This window comes from Aulonocara stuartgranti (genome assembly GCF_965226115.1).
Source record: "Aulonocara stuartgranti genome assembly, chromosome: 4".
Classification (NCBI taxonomy): Eukaryota; Metazoa; Chordata; class Actinopteri; order Cichliformes; family Cichlidae; genus Aulonocara; species Aulonocara stuartgranti.
In genome coordinates, this window is record NC_138942.1 from 19,077,771 (window position 1) to 19,099,583 (window position 21,813).

Genomic DNA, 21,813 nt, shown 5'->3' on the forward strand with positions numbered 1-21,813 from the left:
ATGTCTTCTTGGTCGGAGTCAGGAAGCACAAAAGCTGCAATCTCATAATGTGGTTGAACACTGCAGCCTTCAGGAAGACATTTGTATTGCATATGCATTACAGTAAACTTGATGATATCTGTGTACTGTAAAAGTTTTAGTCTACAAGTGCAGGTATAATCAGATATTAGATTTCCTGGGAACCCAAATTATCCAAGAGTGAATCCTGAGTGTTGTAATTTACCACAAAAAGTAAGGTATGTTGTTGTAAATCTCCAATGCAAGGAATATCATCAGCACTTTATTTTTTCCCAATTATGATAAGAGGCAAACAGCAACAAATGCAATCATCTACAATAAATGTGAATCCCAAATAAATAACTGACGATCTGGGTAACATGGCCCTAATGTTACAAATTAATGGTTATTCTCCCTAAAGAAAGGAAGCACTAATGATGAACCAAGGATGTGATACCTTATCTATCCTAAGGAAACTGAAGGGTAGTAAAAGTTACTTTCTTTCAGGGTTACATGCATGTTCTGATAAATGACAGACATTACAGCAAACCATATTAAACACGATTTATCCCTGCACTCCTTTTATTTCTTTTTTTTTAAATTTCTTAATTCAAGTTTAATAGTTTGTTTCTGTCCTGTAAGGGATTTTTTCTGAAATAGTGTGCAAGCTAAATGCTGATGTAAATCACAAAGTATGCTTGGCTTTGTACATCCCTCGAATTTGTCTTGTAAAGTTTAAGCTACGTCAAAGTGTCTCATATGCCACGTAAATAAAATGCAAATAACACAAGAAAGAATAAACTGAGAAGCACATGTTTTTATTTGTAGGAGGTTTTGTTTTTTCAAGCCTGACTCTCTGAGGGTGTGAGTAGCAAGATGTTTGCGAAAGCTCCCAGACCCAAGCAAATTAGGTACAGAGATGGTCTGTTTAGTCAGTGAGTGAGAAAATCAGTATGGCTGTCAGACTTATGGTATTCTACCGCTACGTTAGCTACGTTAGCTACATTAGCTACATTTCAAATTTATACAGCATAATAATAATAACAGGCCTAACTGATGGTGTTAACATGACATGTACTGTTGTAATATAGCTAGTACAGTAACATACAACTAATAAAACTTAAACACACCTAGAAATAATTGCTTGTGAAAGAGCATTACTTTAGCAGTCACTGCATTCAGGTTTAATTAAAAATATATTTTTCTTTAGCAGTTAAAATAGCAAGCTAGGGCCCTAAAAGACACAATGATACAGATCAATATGCTAAGCTAATAAGCTAATATGCTATGCTACCGTTAACTTTCTAGACACAATAAAATGGAATTAAGAAAAAGCACGGATAATAACTCGATACATATAGCGTTGTCTGTTTTAGCGTTGCTCACTTCATTGGATCAGTGGTCCTTCTTCCCTTCATTGTTTTGGTTCTCAGGCTTATCGAAATCTTCGGTGACCGAACCCAGATCTTTTTCCTGAAATACATTCATTTGTTAGAAACAGCTGGGCTAAGAGCTGATCTGACTGAGATTAAAAGTGACAGGACTCGATGTTTTTCACAAGACTTACCTCAGCTGCCTCTTTTCCAATAGAGCATGTCAGCCATTTAATGTATTCCTCTCGCACCTGGTAAAGACAGTTTCAGTACAGTATAATAGCTCCATACTGAAGAGTCCATGTAAAGCTTTACAACCATAATCATTGTTACACTGTGAACATTGTACTTCTTAAAATTTGTAAAACACAGTAAAGGAGAAACCAGCAGATCATTTTTTTTTAGCGAATAACCACAAACTTACTTTATGCTCCCTTCATTGTGTTACTATTGGCCTAGTGTGAACATTTAAATGAGAGGTTGTGAAAGAGCAAAATGTAATAAGAGCATAGCTCAAGATAAGGTCTACCTCCTTGTTTAGCAGACAGTGTACGATGTACAGGAATGTGCCCTGCTGGGAGTTGAGGATGATGAAGAGGACCTGGAAGAAAAGGTTTGACTGGTACAGGCCCAGAATCCATGTACAGCCCAGTATGACAAACTGTGCCACGATTTTGAAAATAATCAACCTGAAAAACAAAGAGCACAATATATTTTTTTTTTACCATTATTTGTGTTTACATTCATACACAGAAAACATGTCCTTATTTTCTGTGTTTCATCTTATTTTAGCTCATTTATCCAAAGCCATCCTTCACCTTAACATTACAATGAGTTCCACTATAAAGACATGTACGTAAGTCACAAATTGTGCATTAGCACTTACATGCAGGTGCCACTTTCATTGTCACCTCAGTGAAAACAGTACATGAATGTTCAAACCTGGTGTCTTTGGATTGAGAAACATCACTCTTCATGTTGGCCAAAGTGGGTCTCAGACTCCAGAGAGTAGCAAGGAACAATAACCAGTTGATCTTTGAAAAATAAACAAACAGCAATATTTGCTAGGTGTACAAAGTAAAAAGAAGCCTGCCACAGACTAGATAACACAGACTTTTAATTATAGATTATTGCTTCAGTTCCATTACAATAAGTTGTCAATCCAATTTGGCACGGCAGTGCTTTAAATATAATCCTATACCCAATCCTACATTTCATGGGCCAAATACAAACCATTTGTCCAACAGAAGTTAAATGTCCAAGGCCTAACATGACAGCTAACTACAGTCATGTAGTTATACATATACACATGAGGATGTTAAACACTCAATACGCAGCTGCAAATACTCAATGTACTCACTGCTAGGATAGCAATAATAGGTCCCGTTAAAGCCCAGTTGAAATTCCGCTTTGTAGAGAGAAAGCATCTGCAAAAGAATCATGTAAACAAGTAAATAAATAATCAATCAAGCAAACCTGTTCTAGAAAAACATTGATCACATGGGAAAATGTGAAAATAATTATGTGTTACGCACACATTTGAGGTAACACCATATCCATCAGAGTAAATTAGTGCAGAAACACCCACTATTACAAATGGAACACCATAGCCAACAAGGTAGAGAATTGGCCTGGGGAGGCCATCTCGTCGGATGACTTGCACCTGGGAGAGCTTCCGTACTAACAAGTGGAGCTGTAGTGCCTCCAGCAACATCCACACAAAACTGGCAACAATTAAGAAGTGGAGAAGCCCTGCCATGACAGTGCAGGCCAGCTGTAGAGACAGATAAATACATTTAAGCTTTATGGACAATTGGAACACAATAGATAATCTTTTGATAATTCTTGGAGTTTAGCCACATTGTACCTTATTATCAGTGTATTTGTCATTCCACAACAAGAGCAGTTGTGAAAAAAACAGGTTGAGGCAGAGGTGGAGACGGGCTGTGTTGTTAATTTTGGGATTCCAGCTGCACAGAAGGAAGGTAAAGATGGCCAAAGCCAAGAAGAATAGTCCAATAATCACACATACCCGGTTCAGCCACTCTAAAAAAGGATTTGATGGTGTAGGCTGAAAATGAGACATATGAAGATTGTGATTAAAATGACCTTACTGCATATTTTTCTTAGTATGCAAGTAACTATTCAGGTCCCTTCACAGTTGGCTTTGGGACAAACCGCTGACAACCCTTTAGCTCCCAGACACACAGATTTACTAGACCACAATTACTTCTGGAAAGAATGTTATAAACTGGCTAAATCAACCTGTACCAAGTTTTTATACACTAGCTAAGGAGATTGTTTGTGGCCAAGGGAGTTTCCACAAAGTACCGTATTCAATTTCTAAAATTTTTATAACAGTTTTTGGGTTTACAAGAATTTTTCCCTACGTATTGCCATTCTGAGTCACTCAGTGTTTGCTAATAGAAAAAAAGAGTTATTTTATCAAATTAAATTACTTCTACAACACAATGAAGTGAAGAAAAGACAAAGTCTGTGCATCCACCACTCAAAATCAAATTAATAATAAGTTCATCAAAAAAGAAGAAGAAAAAAATATATACCTCCCCAATCTGCATGATCAGGGCGAATGTAGAAAGGTGAGAACAGCTGCAGATTGTATAGTTTTCATTAGAGAATGCAACCCAGCAGCCTTCCTCTGACCAGCTCATAGACTTTCCTTCTACAGTTTCTGTGGTTTTCCAGTAAACACAACTGACTGTTCCTGTTTCTGGTACTTCCTGAAAAAGCAAAGAAATGGTAAATGGTAAATGGCCTGTATTTATATAGCGCTTTACTAGTCCCTAAGGACCCCAAAGCGCTTTACATATCCAGTCATCCACCCATTCACACACAAAGAAGAAACATTAAAAGTCTGTATCCCTCTGCATTAATAGATGTAGAGTTGAGATTCTGCAGCTGTACCTTCCTATGGTAGATAGTAAAGTTGACAGGCTCTGTGAGGTTAGTGTTATTAACTGGTATTATGGCTGTGATAACATCCGAACACATATCTGTCTTTTTCTCTGTTTGGAAATACTGATGACTGAGAAGACTCTCCATCCCATTCAGTGTCATAAAAGCAGCTGTTGCAGATCCTGGGAGTTTTCGCATCACAAAAGAAATTGAAAACCATTTGTTAAATAAAAACAGTTTGGATTTGTCAATATATTTAATTTTTAAAATACTCTCTCACCATTGTTAGCACGAGCTATAGCCTGCAAGTTGAAGTCCATGGTATTTCCATTAGCAGAGAGGGAGGTATTCCAGTTATCCTTACTCCCTGGACCAATGGCCAGCAGGCTCAGATCTTACAAATAGATAACAATCAGTCAATTCATACCAACAGTAATTTTAAATATAGTCAAGCTACAAAATATTAGAATTTAACTTACCCACTGTCGAAGAGTGCACTTCCTTTTTGGTTTGGTTTTCGGTATGTGGAGTCATTGCAACAACGATATACTCTGAAAGGTCAAGAATTGCATTGCCCGTCTCCCGATCTCCTTCACTACTCACCTTGCTTTGTGCGGCTCGTGGTCCAACACCGGACACGGCCTGCAAAAATGTAAATCATTTTAATCAGTGAAACACATAAATGTAAATACAGACATGGAATATGGTATGTTTTCTTTGGCTGGACATTAAGTACCATAGATGCAGCAAAGCTGTTGGCTACCGTCTGCAAACACATTATGAAGAAAAGAGAGAAAGGCGTTAGATAAAATGTACTGTGGTTTACTCAGTACATCACATAACATATTATTTTTAGTTACAAATATCTGAATATATAACAAAGCACACTCTGGCTTACAAGCATTACTTTTGAACTACATACCGCTTCTGGTATGAAGGCACCTGTATTGTTTTTCAGGTCATCTTGCATATTGCTGATGAACGATATTTCTTTTGTCAGACCCTGCATTGAATGTGCAGTATTAGTATTCATTTATTACAAAGCACTGTCTGGTAATTGTCATGGTTTAATTTCCTGTTGCTTTATTTGAATGGAGCTAAACATTGGTTTAAACATTGTTATGCATTGGTGACAAAAAAATAAGGCACCTTTAAAAGGTAAATATTTCGATGGGTCTCACCTCTTTGACTGGAACTTTATTTAGAGCATCTTCAACGCCTGTCAGTAAATTAAAAATGTGAACATCAAATGCTCCCTCAAACCAAATAAATAACCTTAAAACAATTCAAAATTATGGTTGAAACTGACTCACTTTGACAATATGTGACATTCAATATCCAGGCAACGATTCCAGTTGTGGGGAACAATCCATCGGGGCAGGAACAGTAAAAGGTACCCGGTACATTAGTGCACACAGTCATTTTACCACATATACCGGGTGTCTCAGTGCATTCGTCAATATCTGCAGTATAGAGAGCACACACACACACACACACACACACACACATGCAAGGCAATCTGTTTTTAATTGATCATTTGATCAAACTGCTGCATTTAATCATATTTGAGCTGCTATATGTCAAAACACCAAACAAGAGCACAAACCTCTGCATGGGTTATCATAGCTGGCTATAAAGTCTGGGTTGTTAATCCGATAACCAGGGATACAGGTGCACAAGTAAGATCCAATTGAATTTGAGCAGTTACAATCTGGTCCGCAGATGTCTATACATGTACGACACACTGGTAGGATACACTCATTAATATCTGTTGAAGTACATGAATTAAAAAAATATATGTTATCAACAAAAGAAGCCATATATTCTTTTCTGAGAAACAAAAATTACATCAGCGGATGCCTGGACATGTTTCTATGACAACAATAAACGCATATTTGGAGGAATCTTGGCTAGTCTGTCCGATTAGGTAATAATGGAAAAGAGGCTATTCTGTTAGTTTCAAATCTAACAAGGACAGGTTGTGCAGTTAAATTGTGCTAGCAATGCCAAATCTGGATAGTATGTTTTCATGTTTTATTTATAATAGATTAAATTTAATCTTTGCATAGTTTCCACATTTTGTGACAATGTGTTCCGTCTTTCCTTTTTTTTAAAAAAAAAAAAAGTCTGTATGATTTTAGCCAAGCCATGACATTGCCAGTGCTTCATTGAACACTTTGATAATTCATCATTAATTCATCCTTCTGACACTAAAACAGCAATGACCCTGTGATTTAATGTATTTTGTCAGCCTAGGCCTTTCTTTACTCAGTATAACAATCTTGTGACATTGTAGTGGTCACATAAATACTTTTGAAATAGCAGGGAGACACAGAGACAGAGAGAGAGAGCAAACACAAGTGACTTCAAATATAAATAAATCAATTTTCACATACCAATACAGACGTTGGTCTCATTGGGTTGCTTAGTTTTATCCTTTGGTTCAAAACCCACCTTACAGCTACAGGAGTAATTTCCAGGCAGGTTTTCGCAGATAGAATATGGACCACATATCGTTGAGTTGTAACACTCATCAACATCTGAAGTTAGAAAGTTACAGCTAGTTCTTATCACACTGCATTTTAAAGTTGTAAAAGTACAAACCACCCTTTCACAGAAACTCATACAACTCTTAATATATTATGCATACAAATATTCTGTTGTCACACTCAGTAATTAACAGTAATATGAACAGTCCAATGAAGTTCACTTGATAGAATATTGTAACGTGCAATACAGACCTTGGCAAATAGGGGACATCTTATAATCAGCCCTAAATCCTTTAGAGCAGTTGCACACAAAACTTCCTATGGTGTTGTAGCAGGTCCCGTATGGCCCACAGACACCACTAAGACATTCATCAATATCTACACAAAGAACAATTAAAAAGTGAATATAAAACAAACTAAACAGGATTATTTCTGTGTTTGTTTGTTTGATTTGTACCTTCACAGCTAGTGGTCAGTTTACTTTTTAGTATTGGCTTTGATAGTTGAAATCCTTCCCAACAGTTACAACTGTATGACCCAACTGTATTGTGACAGTTGGTATTATAACCACAAATTCCTTTAGTCCTTGTGCACTCATCGATATCTGGTAAGATGATATACAATTAGCAAATTGCAAACTTTAAAAACATATTAGTCCAGATGATGCACTTGCTTCTGAGTGTCTGTTTATAAATAACAGCTTTTACAATTACTGGTGTAAACATTATAGGTCTAGATTTCTGTAACGATCTTGAAAATTATGTATTTTCATATTGATCGTAATATAAAAAAAATATATAAATATTGCTGTTTTGAAAATAACATCTTGTTTTTAATGTACTATAATTTCTTACCAATACAGCCATATGATGTTGAAGTAGGCGGGTTGTCTGGAGGCATTTCATATCCATCATTGCAAATGCATCCCCCACCTGCTGTGCAATTACCCAATGGTCCACAAGACTTTTCAGTACACTTACTATGATCTAAATAGATATAAAATCATGGTACATGTTCAATATTATGAATAACATAATATTCCCAATAAATAATATATTTTTTATTTTATATATTAGGATAAATAATAATATTATATATATTATTTATATTAAGAAAAAAATCATGAATGCAGCATGCATTGCTCATAAAAATGAATGAGTATGATATTTTAACAGACATGTTACTTGCTTGTGCGAAGCACAAAACAGTTCATAGCTGGCAAGTTGTTTCACATCTTTACTAGTTTTCAAAATACTGCGGCCTAATCAAATGAAGTTTAGTGTAGCCATCTTTTTAAGAATGCAAATGATGTTTTTTCCCATACAGCACCAATACAAACACCTACATCAAAGAATACGTCTGTTTTAATCTAATATTTGATTTTTCTGTTCTATTCTGTGTAACTTGTTTTTTTTTTTTTATTGTTATTTCAGTATTATATTTGCTTAAAAAATATTGTGTAACTGCATCTCAGTGGAAAGATGCCTATTACTTTGTCAATGTAGTTTACTCCCAGACTCTTTTAGGTTGTATCCATCACAAAATATTTTTTGTGAGTGAAGAAATTCATCAACACAAGGCATACACTCACAAGACAAAGATAATAAGTAATTGAATAAGTCTTTGAAAATGCTTAAATCTTTTTGGAGCATCAAACAAGTTAATAAAAGTAAAAACTTATTTTAACACAGATTAATAAAATATAAAATTCTGAAATAATCAGTTAATTTATTAAGAGAAAAAAAAGTAATCCAAACCTTCCTGGCCCTATTTGAAGCATTTCCTCCCTTTATTAAGTCATGAATTCACAGGTATTAACAGTTAACCGGATCTTTTGTAAAAGCTAAGTTCAGTTCCATTAGCTATGCCTGGATCCAATTACTGCCAGAACTCTTGAACCATAAAATCACTTGTCTTACAAAGTGAAATAGGCTAAAAACTCTCTAAAAGCTACATATCATGCAGCTAAGAAACAATGTAATTGACATGTATCAGCCTGGAAAGGTTTACAAAGACATTTCTAAGACTTTGGAACTTAAGTGACAGCCATTATCTAGAAACCTTCCCTGGAAAAATCCAGGGTGCCAAAATTACTCCAAGAGAGCATCAACAGCTCATCGTGGGGTTCACAAGTGAAAACACAACAACATCTAAAGACCTGCACTACACACTTAATTTCAGTTAAGGTCCCAGTCATGATCCAACAATAAGAAAGAGACTGAGCAAAAATGTGAGAGTTTCAAGGAGAAAACCACTACTGAGCAAAACAGAAAGGTTCGTCTTACATTTGTTAAAAACATTTTTGATTAACCCTCGAAGTCTTTGAGGAAATATTCTGTTGACTGATGAGACAAATGTTGAACGTTTTGTAAGGTTTGAGGCTTATTCTAGCATAAAACTAACACAGAATTCAGAAAATGTGATCCTAGTTTGAGTCAAATACAGTGGTGGTAGTGTGGTGGTCCGGGAGTTGCAGCAGGACAATAATCCAAAAAACACCACCAAAATCACCTCTGAATGGCTCAAAACATACCAAAACCAATGGAATGGGTGAATCAAAGTCCAGAATCAGACTGAGATGCTTTTGGTGACCTAAACAGGTTTTAGCTGAAAACCATCTACAGTGTAGCTGAATTAAAACTTGCAGTTCTTGATGCCAAAGGGGGCAAAACCAGTTATTACATTTAGGAGGCATTGGCTTTTTTACACACGGCCATGCTGGTTTTGACAGCATTTTTTTGTAATTTAAATCATCATCATCATTTTCAGATGCATTTTGGGCTTATATTATCATTATTATTATTATTATTATTATTATTATTATTATTATTATTATTATTATAAAGACGTTTTGCATTATTTGCCTATCAAATATCACTAATGGCAGTTCTGGCGTTACATAAAGTTTGAAAATGTTTCTTAATTGTCCAAATGAGAATTGATGTTTCGAAACTTTTATTTCGTATTTTGTGTATTTTGTAAGTAACGTTTGCTCGTAAGATGTTGCCTGTAAAATACAAATTTAAACACATCATGTACATTTCACACAATTCTTTAAACCAATAAAACTTCAAATTAAAATTATACACACAAAAAATGTTTATACTCACAAGTTACATATACCATGTCGGGAGCTGGGAGTTTATCCTCTGGTTTATACACATAGAATTCTCCTGGACAGAGGGCCACACTCACTAAAAAACTTTTTTGATTACACCCTTTTGCAGTCCCATTTGTCGGATACAGAGACAAATTAGTTGGTAAGGGAAATGGTATAAAAATGGGGACAAGTGTAGCACCAGTTTGGACTGTTAGACAGGATGTAATAACTGTGTCTCCACCGATCCCCGTAAAGCGCAACCATTTGCCAAGAAAATCGGTATCTTTTTGGGAATAACCAGTAAAGGGGGTAGATGCAAAGGCTCGGTTCCGCCATGGTTCATTTATCTCAATGTATCCATCACAAGAACCTGCAAATAACAAGCAAGCATTGGTATCATAGTAGTTATTTTACACGTTTTTGGAGGATTTGCTGTGGGTTTTTTAGTATTTGCTGTAGCAGAAAATCTTACATACCAGGAGGAAAATCACAAGAGACAGGTATGATAAACAAACCTACCAAAGGGAAAAATACTGGTGAATGAACTAGTTTTCATTGCTTTAAAAGGTGATTTTTCAACAGCTAAAACCAAAAACTAAAACTTTTGCGATTAAAGTATTGTAAACATTGACTGAAATTTACACATATCTTTGTGAAATGCTACCTAAAGTCATAGTAACTGTTTATAATTTACCATTATTTGATTAGAAATATGTGTCTTTGAATCCAGAATCTAAACTAAAAATTTGTTCCATCTTAATAATCTAGTTTTCTCATTAAAATTAGCACTGACATCAATTTAATACCTTTAAAATTATTTTCTCTGTCAAATTCACTTACCCAGAAAAAGTGACAAGACACAGTCCATAGTGACAAGTCAAGTCTCCAGATCTGTTCTGAATGTTCACATTGTAAAACATGAACAACACCCAAATATTGCTTTTAAAAGCATTATGTGAATGCAAAAACCAATGCAAATTCACCAACTTGTGTTGACTATGTTAAGGACCTAGGAAAGAAACATACACTGTTGACTGCGGGATTTTTATGTTGTCTTTTTCATGTTTGTGAAAAAGTGTTTTCAGGTTTGTGAAGCATTTATTCTTTTCTTTAGTTCCTTTCTCAGATCTCAAAGACAATGAACACAGTTATACTTAAAATTCCCAAAACGAATCCTGTAAAATCTGGACCAAATCAATTTAGAGACTAAGGACTTTTAAAGGACACTTCAAAATTGATCAAATAGCTATTTCATTTGTGAAATTAAAAAAATAGGGGCTGTCCTGCTTGTCCTACTTTTTTTTCTGTAGGCCATCTCGTATTTCTGATCTATTGAATATTTGTCCTTTCACACAAAAAAAAACATTTCAAGCTTTCAGTCAAAACCTGCATCAGAGCTCACTCCTACTTCGAAACGAACCGTTTCAGTGTTTTGTGTATTCTAATTCATATGTACACGATCAGTGCCTGCATTTGCTTTACATTACCAACTACTCCTCCTTCAGGCTGCCCTCCACCAGTGCCCTACTGTTTGCTCTCATCAAGCTGCAGTAATCATGGCACCTGCATGAAAAATGTAGCCATACTGTGCTTCAGGGGGGCTGTATTTCAGGCCTGTAAAAAGGGCAAGACTCCTTCCTTTCCTCATGCCAAAAAGGCACCCATTTGTAAACCTTATTATGAGACATTGATAATTAGTGACCAACTTTCTTCCTCCTAAATTCTAAATTAAAGTAAATAATGTATTTACTTTAAAGTCATTTAAACAGTGACAAAAAAACAGAACTTTGGGTGTCAGGTGACTTTATTGAGTCAAATTAAGCAGTATGTAAATCCCACAAGCAACCACTTTAATAGCATTAACAGCAGTTTATTGTGTCTTGTAAAACTGTGCATTACAAGCCACTTGTACAATAGTTGACTCCAACCACTGAATCAATCATTGGTCAATTGCTGATCAATCGTCATCAAGCAACTTTAAATAAGCAAAACTAAAACTTAAGTAAGCAAATGTTTTCTTAACAACTAGCTTTATTAAGGAAAAAATGCTGTCCAAACCCTCCTGACCCTGTGTGGAAAAAGTTATTGTCCTCTAGCCCTAATAACTGGTTGTGAAACCCAAGATCTGATGTATGATTTGGGCGCACCTATATCTGGCCATAACCTTTTCAAAGTAAAGTTGAAAATTTGGGAGAAACACTTGGGACATTTAATCAGCAAGTAGTAGTTTAAAACACTTTCTAAATAAGTTTAAACAAGTATTACATAAAATGCACTAATTTTTCATGACAGAAAGAACTTATAAGGTTGATTCACAGTACAAATTCAAATATTTGACAAGAAAGTAAACAGTTGCCAGCAGAAAAGTATATAAATCTTCCATTTCCATCTTTTCCTTCACTTATTTATCAACATCACCCTCTGTGCTCTTGAGGGATGTCCAAGTCCTCGGACACTGATGGTGCATTTCTCTGTCAAAAAGTAGTGCAGATACTTTAGAAAAACTAAAAAAAATTGTTACAAAAGGTTTAAATCTATTACAAGCAAAGCAACGCTTTATGCGGTCACATTTGCAACACAGGTTAGCTTTTAAATTTAAAAAGTCTTATTGGTCAAGTGACTGCTATGCGAAACTTACCACTGAGCCGCCTTCTCTGGTCTTGTTGAAAGAACAGGTCAGCCATTTGACATACTCATCTCTAATCTAGAATATGAAATAAATGCACATTTTGAAAAATAAATGAAATAACTCTCACTATAAAACTCATAAAAAATACTACCAATATGTTTTAACTAGAGATGATGTTAAATCACAGAGCTGGTCATTATTAAACAGGTGTTTAATGTGGTGCATTCCCTATAGATAGATCCATAAAGCCACAGAGCCATTGCTAGTGGGGCAGAGATTAGCTTTTATTTAACTACATTTTAACTTAATTTTTTTTCTCTTATAAAGAATACATCTATTCGCTTCCGCTTATCCTTTTCAGGGTCGCGGGGTGCGCTGGAGACTATCCCAGCTGTCGTAGGGCCAGAGGCAGGGGTACACCCTGGACAGGTCGCAGGCTGTCGCAGGGCTAACACAAAGAGACAGACAAGCATTCACACTCACATTCACTCCCGCATTCACACCTATGGGCAATTTAGATTACTCAATTAACCTATTCCCACTAAGTGCATGTCTTTGGATGGTGGGAGGAAGCCGGAGTACCCGGAGAGAACCCACACAAACACGGGGAGAACATGCAAACTCCACACAGAAAGACCCCGGCCTGATGGTAGAATTGAACTCAGGAATAATATAAAGAATGAATTATAAAAAGTTTGACATACAGTATGTAAGAAAAGTGTTAAGAAACACTGGTATAACGAGTCTACCTCCTTGTTGAGGACACAGTGGACAATGTAGAGAAAAGTACCCTGCTGGGAGTTCAGAACTATAAAAGCAACCTGAAAGAACAGGTTCGTCTGGTACAGGCCAAGAATCCAGGTACAGCCAAGTATAACAAACTGGGCCAGTATCTTGAACAAAATCAACCTGCAAACAGAACAACAGAAGGTTTTTACAGTTCTTTACAAAACATTGGAGCAGGATGTTAAATAAAAAAGTCAGTATGCTAAATGAATTCATTTCTCTACTGTAACTGCACTTATAGTCAAACAGGAAGACATGTTTAGTCTCTAGAGATGAACTGATTGTCTGGCAAGGGAAAGGTATCTCCCGATTTCCAGTCTTCTCTGGTCCAGAAGGGGGACTGGCTGGTCGGCGTCTTGCGCATACATTTCATGAGCAAATTGTTACAAACTACTACTTCTACACACTCACAGTGCACAAATAAAAAATGATTTACTTGCACATGGAAACGCATGCAAATAGTTGTGTGCACACTCACAGGCGCATGCCAACAAGTTGTCAGCATGGAAACTCCCCACCACGAGTGAAGACACAAAGTTCGCCAAAGTAAACGACCACAGAAAATGTTTGTTATGACAAACCTGATCAAACACTTAACTCTGTACTTTTTAAAAATTAGCCAACAAATGAAAAGTGAGTCAAGCTAAACTATTCAGAGCTCAGAACCAACCACAAGTAAGAGAGTCAGGCAAGAGCTGTGAAAGGAAAATTACAGACAGGTGAGAAAAAAGGGGAAAGGGTTGATGTCCTCTCATCCGGGGAATTCATAAGTATACGGGAAAATGATGCAAGTGTCTGATATAAAGGTATACAACAGCTAATTTCTATTCAATTATTAGCATGCTTGAAAGAGAAAATCCTGTAACTTACTGAGTTTGGAGCAAAAGTTTATTTATCTATTTATTTATTTTTTATTATGCAAATAATATTTTGCATTGAAAAAAGTTGATTATTCTTTTTATATAATGTCAGTTGTAGTTGAAATAGGGAAAAATCTGTGTTGTCATTTAGCAAATAATCAGAATCAGAATGGAAATCGCACTTAGTCTGGAGTCTCTACTGAGTGACATTTTTTTTTAAAAGCTGCACAAAAATCTTAATGATTACTCAGAATTTGAACTTGCTTTTTAAACAAACCTCAAACTTACTTTGTATCTTTGGACTGAGAGATATCACTTTTTATGTTAGCCAAGGTGGGCCGCAGACTCCATAAAGTTGCACCAAACAGGTAGCAATTCATCTGATAAAATAATCAGATTTGTAATTTAACTTTGAGACAAATTATCATTATAAGAAAAAAATGTAATGTGTAATACAGTTCTAACACAAAAATAGACACACAGCAAGGATCGCTATCACTGGCCCTGTTAAAGCCCATTTGAAGTTTCGTTTTTCTGACAGCCAGCATCTGCAATTCAAACGCACATCAGAGACCATTATCCAGTCTTGTACATTTAGTAATAAAAGGATTTAATGCATAAATCGGTGCATTGCACTGTGTCTGACTTACACATTAGCCTCAGTACGTCCATATCCACCAGAATACATCAGTGCCGAAACACCCACAATCACAAATGGAACACCATAGCCAATCAGATAGAGAAGAGGCCTGGGGAGGCCATCTCTTTGAATGACTTTCACCTGGGAGAGCTTCCGTACCAACAAGTGGAGCTGTAGTGCCTCCAGCAACATCCACACAAAACTGGCAACAATTAAGAAGTGGAGAAGCCCTGCCATGACAGTGCAGGCCAGCTGTAGAGACAGATAAATATGTTTAAGCTTTATGGACAATTGGAACACAATAGATAATCTTTTGATAATTCTTGGAGTTTAGCCACATTGTACCTTATTATCAGTGTATTTGTCATTCCACAACAAGAGCAGTTGTGAAAAAAACAGGTTGAGGCAGAGGTGGAGACGGGCTGTGTTGTTAATTTTGGGATTCCAGCTGCACAGAAGGAAGGTAAAGATGGCCAAAGCCAAGAAGAATAGTCCAATAATCACACATATCCGGTTCAGCCACTCTAAGAAGTCATTCTGTGGCACAGGCTGAAAATGAGATACATGGATACTGATGAAAATGGATGTAAATTTGGCTATAACTGTGCTTGACTTATTGGCTTATTGAAATGCTTTAAAGCTGACAAATGTCTAAGATCCAGGAGATTTTTTAAGAGCAATTTTTGTTGAGATATCATCTGAATTTCAGGAGCGCCCCCTCTGGCCTCAGGCTATAAAAGCCCCCCTTCTCCAATACCTGCTGTTCTCATTTTCATGCCCCCCCCCCTTCCTTTTTTCTTTCCTCTCTTCTCCTGTCCTCTCCTCTCTTCCTTTCCTCCCTTTATTTCTCGTTAGTACAGGGGCCTTCAAGGCCTTCCCCAAACCGCAGCACTAATCACACTCCTTCATCCCTCATTGCTCATCGTTACCAAGGGAGTGGTCCCTGCTAGTGAAATGTTGTGTCTCTTTCTAATTCTGCATATGCCAAGAAGTGTGGGATAAACTGTCTAAAACTGGGTGTGTAAAGTGTACTATACTTGTTGACAAAGCAGTTTGACAGAATACCAAATTAAAGTTCTACAGAAATTTTGACTGATTACAAAAAAAAATTTCTTCCACTTAAAATGTAAAAAGGGATTTAACCGCTTATATACACTGCATGTTTCCATTTGTCAAATTGTGGAGTTTTAATCAAATCTGAAAAATGTACAAGTATGTTAAGTCCTGTAAGTAATAAGACTTCAACCTTACCAACATGTAACTGACATACCTCCCCAATCTGCATTATGAGAGCAAAGGTAGAAAGGTGTGAGCAGCTACAAACAGTGTAGTTTTTGTGAGAGTATGCAACCCAGCAACCCTCTTCTGACCAACGCATCGTCTCTCCATTTTGTCCACCTTCTGCTTCTCCGGCTTCCCAGTACACACAAGTGACCATTCCATTATCTGGTACTTCCTAAAAAAAAAAAAAAAATAGGCAAAGGCAAGAATAAAAAGTCTGATTCTTTTTCAATACATGCAGTGGTGTGAAAAGTGTTTGCCCCCTTCCTGATTTCCTGGTGTGTTGCATATTAAACACAAATGTTAATATTGGACAAAGAGAGAAAGACATCATACCACGATCTAAAGAAACAACGGAGAAACAAAGTCACTGATAGCTATGAGTCTGGAAAGCTTCCTGGCTTCCTCCTGGAGTGACTGGGCTACCAAAATTACTCCAAGAGCACATTCACAACTCATCCAGGACGTCACAAAAGAACCCAGAACAACATTAAAGAACTGCAAGCTTCATGTCTCAGTTAAGGTCAGAGTTCATGCTTCAAGAATAAGAAAGAGACTCGGCAAAAATGTCATCCACAGAGGAGTTCAAGAAATAAAACAGTTCTGACCAAAAGGCTCATCTTACCTTTGCCAAAAGCCCATTTTGATGATCTTGAAGACTTTTTGGAAAATATTTTGTGTACTAATGAGATTTGAGTTCCATTACATCTGGGGTTGTTGTGGTGCCTTAGGATCTGAAAAACCATGAATTCTGCTGTTTACCAAAATATCCTGAAGGAGAATATCGTCCATCTGTTCAAGACCTCACTCTGAGGCACGCTGATGATGATTCAAAATTATCCAAAACACATCAGCAAGTCCACCTCCAGCTTAAGAAAAACTAAATTAAGACTTTGGAGTGGCCAAGTCCAATTCCTGACCTTAATCAGATTGAGACGCTGTCGATCAAAAACCCTCCAATGTGGCTGAATGAAAACAATTCTGCAAAGACGAGTGGGCCAAAATTCCTCCACGGAGCTGTAAAAGACTCATTGCCACGTATTGCAACACTTGACTACAGTTGTTGCTGTTAAAGGTGACCCAGCCAGTTATTAGGGTTAGGGGGCAATTACTTTTTTTCCCCTTAATGACAAATACCTACACTTAGACACTGCATTTTGAGTTTACTTGCATTATCTTTGTCTATTATTTATATTTGTTTGATGATCTGAAACATTTAAGTGACAAACATACTAAAAATCCAGGAAAACAGGAAGGGGGCAAACACTTTCACAACACTCTATATGTACAATCTTGATGCTACACCTTGTGTTGAATTGTAAAGTTGACAGGCTCTGTCAGGTTGGTGGTGTTTATTCCTGGTATTATGGCAGTTAAAACATCTGAGTACATCTCTGTCAAATTCTTGGTTTTGAAGTATTGATGACTGAGAATGCTCTCCATCCCATCTAGCGTCAGAAAGGCGGCTGATACAGAACCTGGAAGTGGTCACATCACAAAAAAACCCAACAACAACAACCACATTCATCTTGATGCACCTGTGTCAGTCAACATTTTTAAAAAAAGCTCTTACCATTGTTGGCCCTAGCTAGATCCTCCAAGTTGATTTTCATTTCGTATTCCTTGGCAGAGAGGGATGAACTCTTGCTATCATAGCTCAATGAACCAATGGCCACTAGACTCAAATCTTGAACACAGATATGCATTCATTATGTTTGTATTTACTAAGAACTCAAATTTGACCTATTAGTGTAAAGTTGAGCTTGGTCTTACCCACTGTTGAAGTGTGCATTTCCTTTTTTATTTTCGTCTCAGTCGACGGAGTCATTGCAACAACGAGCTGCTCTGAGAGGCCAAGAATAACACTACCAGTCTCCCCGTCTCCTTCACTGCTTGTGCTGGTAAGTGTTCCAACACCTGAAACCATCTACAGAAGACTTGAGTTATTGTAATGAACAAATAAACAAGCAAATGAAATGAATAAACTGGAAATATAAAGCTATGACTCTGCTTTTTAGTACCATAGATGTAGAAAAGCAGTTTGCAACTGTCTGCAAAGATGTCAAGAACGGAGAAAATTGCGTTAGATAAAAAATAACTGCCGGGTTTTCTGTGCATCACGTTACATCCTATTTGTTGTGTAGCATTTACAAGTTAACGTTTTTAACTACGTACCACATCCGGTAAAAGGACACCTGTATTGTTCTTCAGGTCTTCACCCAAGTTTTCAAGGAAAGCTCTCTCTTTTGTCTTATCCTGAAATTAACGTTTGGGTTTAGTTTATGTTTGCTACACGATTGCATCTTTAAAAAACGGGGATTTATGTTTTGTATAACTGTCTAATTACAGTCGAATGTATTACTGTGAAAAAGTGATCTTTATCAAAGAACTAACTTACAATCAAAATCATGAAACATAACGGGTTATTAATGAACTTTGTTATGCATTAAAAAGTTAGCCAGTTAGCCTCTAAAACATAAATCACCACGAGTCTTACCTTATTAGGTTTGATTTCATCTAGAATGTCTTCAAGGCCTGTCAGTAAATTAAAAAAATACATTTAAATTCTAAACACTTTTGAAAATCTAAAATGTCTTTGAAGTCAGCTTTGCTCACTTTTACAAAAAGTGATGCCCGCCTTCCAAATTACACCAGTTGATGGGTAGAATCCATCAGGGCAGGAACAATAGAAGGTGCCTGGTGCATTAGTACACACAGTTTGGTTACCACACAGTCCAGGAGTTTCACTGCACTCATCTATATCTAAAGCGGTGAGAGAAACACAAGGGGCTGTTTTTCTTGCTTGTTTGTTTTTTGGAAATTATATATTTATTTGCTTTTGGAAACAAAAGAGCATAGGAATAGCAAATACCATTGCATGGGTTAGCAATGCTGGCTATAACATGTGGATTGTCCACTCGATAACCAGTAAGGCAGGTACAGTTGTAAGATCCAATTGAATTTGTGCAGTTACAGTTTGCTCCACAGATGTTCAACACATGGTCAGCACACTCATCAATATCTGTAACACACATTTAATCAAATTCAAGCTGCAGGTCAAAAAATACTACGGCAGGTTGTGAGACTGAACCTGTTTCTTTTGTATATATTCTGCATTTTTTCATATTAAACTGCAGTCTCTTTGCCTATATCTACAGTTTTCAGCTAGTGCCTTTGTAAATATGTTGTAAATACCAGTGCATATGTTGGTCATGCTGGGTTCTTTGGATTGATCAGTTGGTGCGTAACCTGGTATACACCCACAGGTATAAGCTCCAGGTGTGTTTGTGCAGATAGAATCAGGGCCACAGATAGATGAGGTTAGACACTCATCATTATCTGAAAAGAAGACAGTCAGTGTAAACAAATTCAATTTATGTTCTTTGTGTACTGAAAATTACACTTAATATGCTTTTCTAATTATGTTAATCACTCAAAGAACTTTATGCTACAAGCTATATTCACTCAAACACACAAAAGGATTTTCCTACCAAACACATGACATAAATAATAATACAGACCTTGGCAAACAGGGGTTGCATCTGATTGAATGTGAAAGCCTTCATTGCAGTTGCACACATAGCTTCCAATTGTATTGGTGCAGGACCCATATTGCCCGCAGATATTGGCAAGACATTCATCAATATCTAAACATACCACAGTTACCAAGTTAAAATCTGCATTAAAAATAGATTTTGTTATTTTGTGTTTTTATTGGTACCTGTGCATCCATTGGACGTTCCAGGTGGCAGTGTTGGATCTGCTACACTGAAACCATTCAAACAGGTGCATATATATGACCCGACGGTGTTCTTACAATTTGAGTTAGGACCACAAATCCCTGTAGTCTTCTGGCACTCATCAACAGTGTTGGGACTAACGCGTTATTAAGTAACGCGTTACAGTAACTACGTTATTATTGTGGTAACGAGCACGGTAACTAGTTATTATGCCAAAATCAGGAACGCGTTACTCGTTACTGGGATTTAGATAGGGTCGTTACTCGTTACTTCGTGTGGTGGCTATCGCGGAGTTTCCACAGATTCAGTAACATTAGCAAGTGGTGGAAGCAGCAGGTGGATGAAGGAAAAGGGACGCAGAATGAAAAGAGACCCGAGGCGGCCGCCGGTCCAAGTGTGAACTGAACTTCAGGTAAGAAGTTATGACCTGCAGTCTCTCTGGGTCAGATATGAACCAAGTTTAGGTGGAGTTTATTTTCGTTATTCTGACTTTTTCCGTACTGCGTGCTAGCTAGCATGACGGAGTTTCTATACAGCTGGGTGGTGCTATGAAGTTAATGATGTTGAACTTTATTTTGTTCATAAGTTATTAGAGTTGCCAACCGTCCCGTCTGGTATTCAGAGAAAATATTACGCGTTTCTTATTGAGGTGAAAAGGAACAGTTTGTCCCGTAATTCAGCTACAATGAAAAAGACACAAACCTGGAGTTATTCTGTGTCTTTGCTGCACAGCTGCCTCTTCTCCTCTCATTCTCCCCCCTCCCTCTCCTGTTTCTACTTCAATCATGAAAACTGATCAGTGATCAGCTGATCGGCTCTCTTGTTTGTTTATCGCTCACTTTGCGCCGAAAGAGGAAACCAGCGGATGTCGCGCTAAACAACAGCAGCACGTTTAAGCTTGATCAGCTATTGTTAGAATTTATTTAATATTAATTTCTAGTATCAGCTGATGTTTGCTGGAGCCACAGCTGCAAAAAAGCTGCTGGTCATGATATCGGTTTGGTTATGTGGTGAGAGGGAAACATGAAGATGAAACCAGGAGATGTCCTTACTGGATCATCAGAGCTGAACAGGTGATGGAGAAACAGGTTTACCCTTTAGGTGACATGAATGAGTTGAAGGGAAGTTATGAACTGTTTCTGAGAGACAAATAACCCCAGGATCCTTTTTTAGGTAGCTGACAGCTGGTAACTGTGCAGGTGCGGATCTAGCAAAGTGTTGCCAGGGGGGCATGTAGGGCATTAACAGGGAGAGGTGGGCACAAGGAAATACTTTTCTTTCTTATTCTCATTTAAAATGCCTAGCTTTTAAAAAATAATTATCTGAATCTTACAACAAACGATTGATAGATTGATGCATATATACCATCAAAACAGTGTACATCACTGTCACAACAGTGTTTGTTTTCATTCAAAGGCTTTAAGATTTTTCCTATAATGGTGGGCCGGTCTCTAGTTAAAATACCCGGGCCAATTTTCTGTCCCAGTCCAGCCCTGTATGCAGCTCATCTGCAGTCTGGTGTTGCCTACATCTTCCTATTCAGAAGGCAGAATTTCAGAGTTCTGAGTACAATCGAAAGCACCACGACTGCAGTTTTTGTGTTGGATGTAAAAGGCGCACATGACGCTGTGACGTAGGCTAGAATCATGGCAGCAGTCAATGACGGTCCAGGCGTGGGATTTCTCTCGTGGAAATATGCACATTATCTTTTCCTTTCTATTGGTAGGTGGCACAGTGCACTTGTGGCAAGTAAGCAAGCTAGAAGACTGGCAAAGTTATGGAAGCAACACATTAACAAGAGAATTCTGAGTAAAACCAAAGTTACTTTCCCTAGTAACTAGTTACTTTGAAAGTAACGAGTAACTTGAAGTAACTGAGTTACTTTTGAGAGAAGTAACTAGTAATGTAACTAAGTTACTATTTTAAAGTAACTTACTCAACACTGCTCATCAATATCTGACAAAAAGAATAATAACAAACCAGCTGCAAACTTTAACAGTAT

At 37.1% G+C, this 21,813-nt stretch overlaps 2 protein-coding genes across 2 annotated transcripts; both read right to left on the bottom strand.

Annotated features, from left to right (window-relative positions):
- Window positions 1-794: 794 nt before the first annotated feature.
- On the bottom strand, window positions 795-10,777 carry LOC309705800 (adhesion G protein-coupled receptor E3-like). Its single transcript, XM_082531784.1, has 23 exons — window positions 10,716-10,777; window positions 10,352-10,390; window positions 9,886-10,245; window positions 7,630-7,761; window positions 7,233-7,379; window positions 7,028-7,153; window positions 6,683-6,826; window positions 5,893-6,054; window positions 5,600-5,749; window positions 5,468-5,505; window positions 5,209-5,289; window positions 5,023-5,052; window positions 4,766-4,928; window positions 4,567-4,680; window positions 4,296-4,468; window positions 3,935-4,111; window positions 3,238-3,441; window positions 2,906-3,144; window positions 2,731-2,797; window positions 2,313-2,404; window positions 1,900-2,059; window positions 1,565-1,621; window positions 795-1,470 (listed from the first exon to the last, which is right to left on the bottom strand). The coding sequence occupies exons 1-23, from the start codon at window positions 10,741-10,743 to the stop codon at window positions 1,393-1,395; spliced, it is 2,961 nt and encodes a 986-aa protein (XP_082387910.1). The 5' UTR covers window positions 10,744-10,777; the 3' UTR covers window positions 795-1,392.
- An 884-nt stretch (window positions 10,778-11,661) lies between these two features.
- LOC309705773 (adhesion G protein-coupled receptor E5-like) lies at window positions 11,662-19,846 on the bottom strand. Its single transcript, XM_082531759.1, has 19 exons — window positions 19,793-19,846; window positions 19,593-19,718; window positions 19,267-19,410; window positions 18,944-19,093; window positions 18,688-18,834; window positions 18,569-18,606; window positions 18,247-18,327; window positions 18,093-18,122; window positions 17,845-17,998; window positions 17,645-17,758; window positions 17,377-17,549; window positions 16,061-16,246; window positions 15,136-15,339; window positions 14,801-15,042; window positions 14,632-14,698; window positions 14,439-14,530; window positions 13,254-13,413; window positions 12,514-12,579; window positions 11,662-12,346 (listed from the first exon to the last, which is right to left on the bottom strand). The coding sequence occupies exons 3-19, from the start codon at window positions 19,283-19,285 to the stop codon at window positions 12,290-12,292; spliced, it is 1,980 nt and encodes a 659-aa protein (XP_082387885.1). The 5' UTR covers window positions 19,286-19,410; window positions 19,593-19,718; window positions 19,793-19,846; the 3' UTR covers window positions 11,662-12,289.
- Window positions 19,847-21,813: the final 1,967 nt, after the last annotated feature.

Bases quoted from the DNA above. Each gene is read 5' to 3' on its own strand.
- LOC309705800 (XM_082531784.1), bottom strand. From the start codon at position 10,743: ATGGACTGTGTCTTGTCACTTTTTCTGG. The intron at 5,053-5,208 runs GTATGTAGTTCA...ATGTGTTTGCAG, and splicing joins GTGCCTTCATACCAGAAGCG to ACGGTAGCCAACAGCTTTGC. The intron at 3,442-3,934 runs GTATATATTTTT...TCTCATTTTCAG, and splicing joins TGATCATGCAGATTGGGGAG to CCTACACCATCAAATCCTTT.
- LOC309705773 (XM_082531759.1), bottom strand. The intron at 17,550-17,644 runs GTAAGAGCTTTT...GACCACTTCCAG, and splicing joins TCTAGCTAGGGCCAACAATG to GTTCTGTATCAGCCGCCTTT. The intron at 15,043-15,135 runs GTACAATGTGGC...CTGTCTCTACAG, and splicing joins ACAAATACACTGATAATAAG to CTGGCCTGCACTGTCATGGC.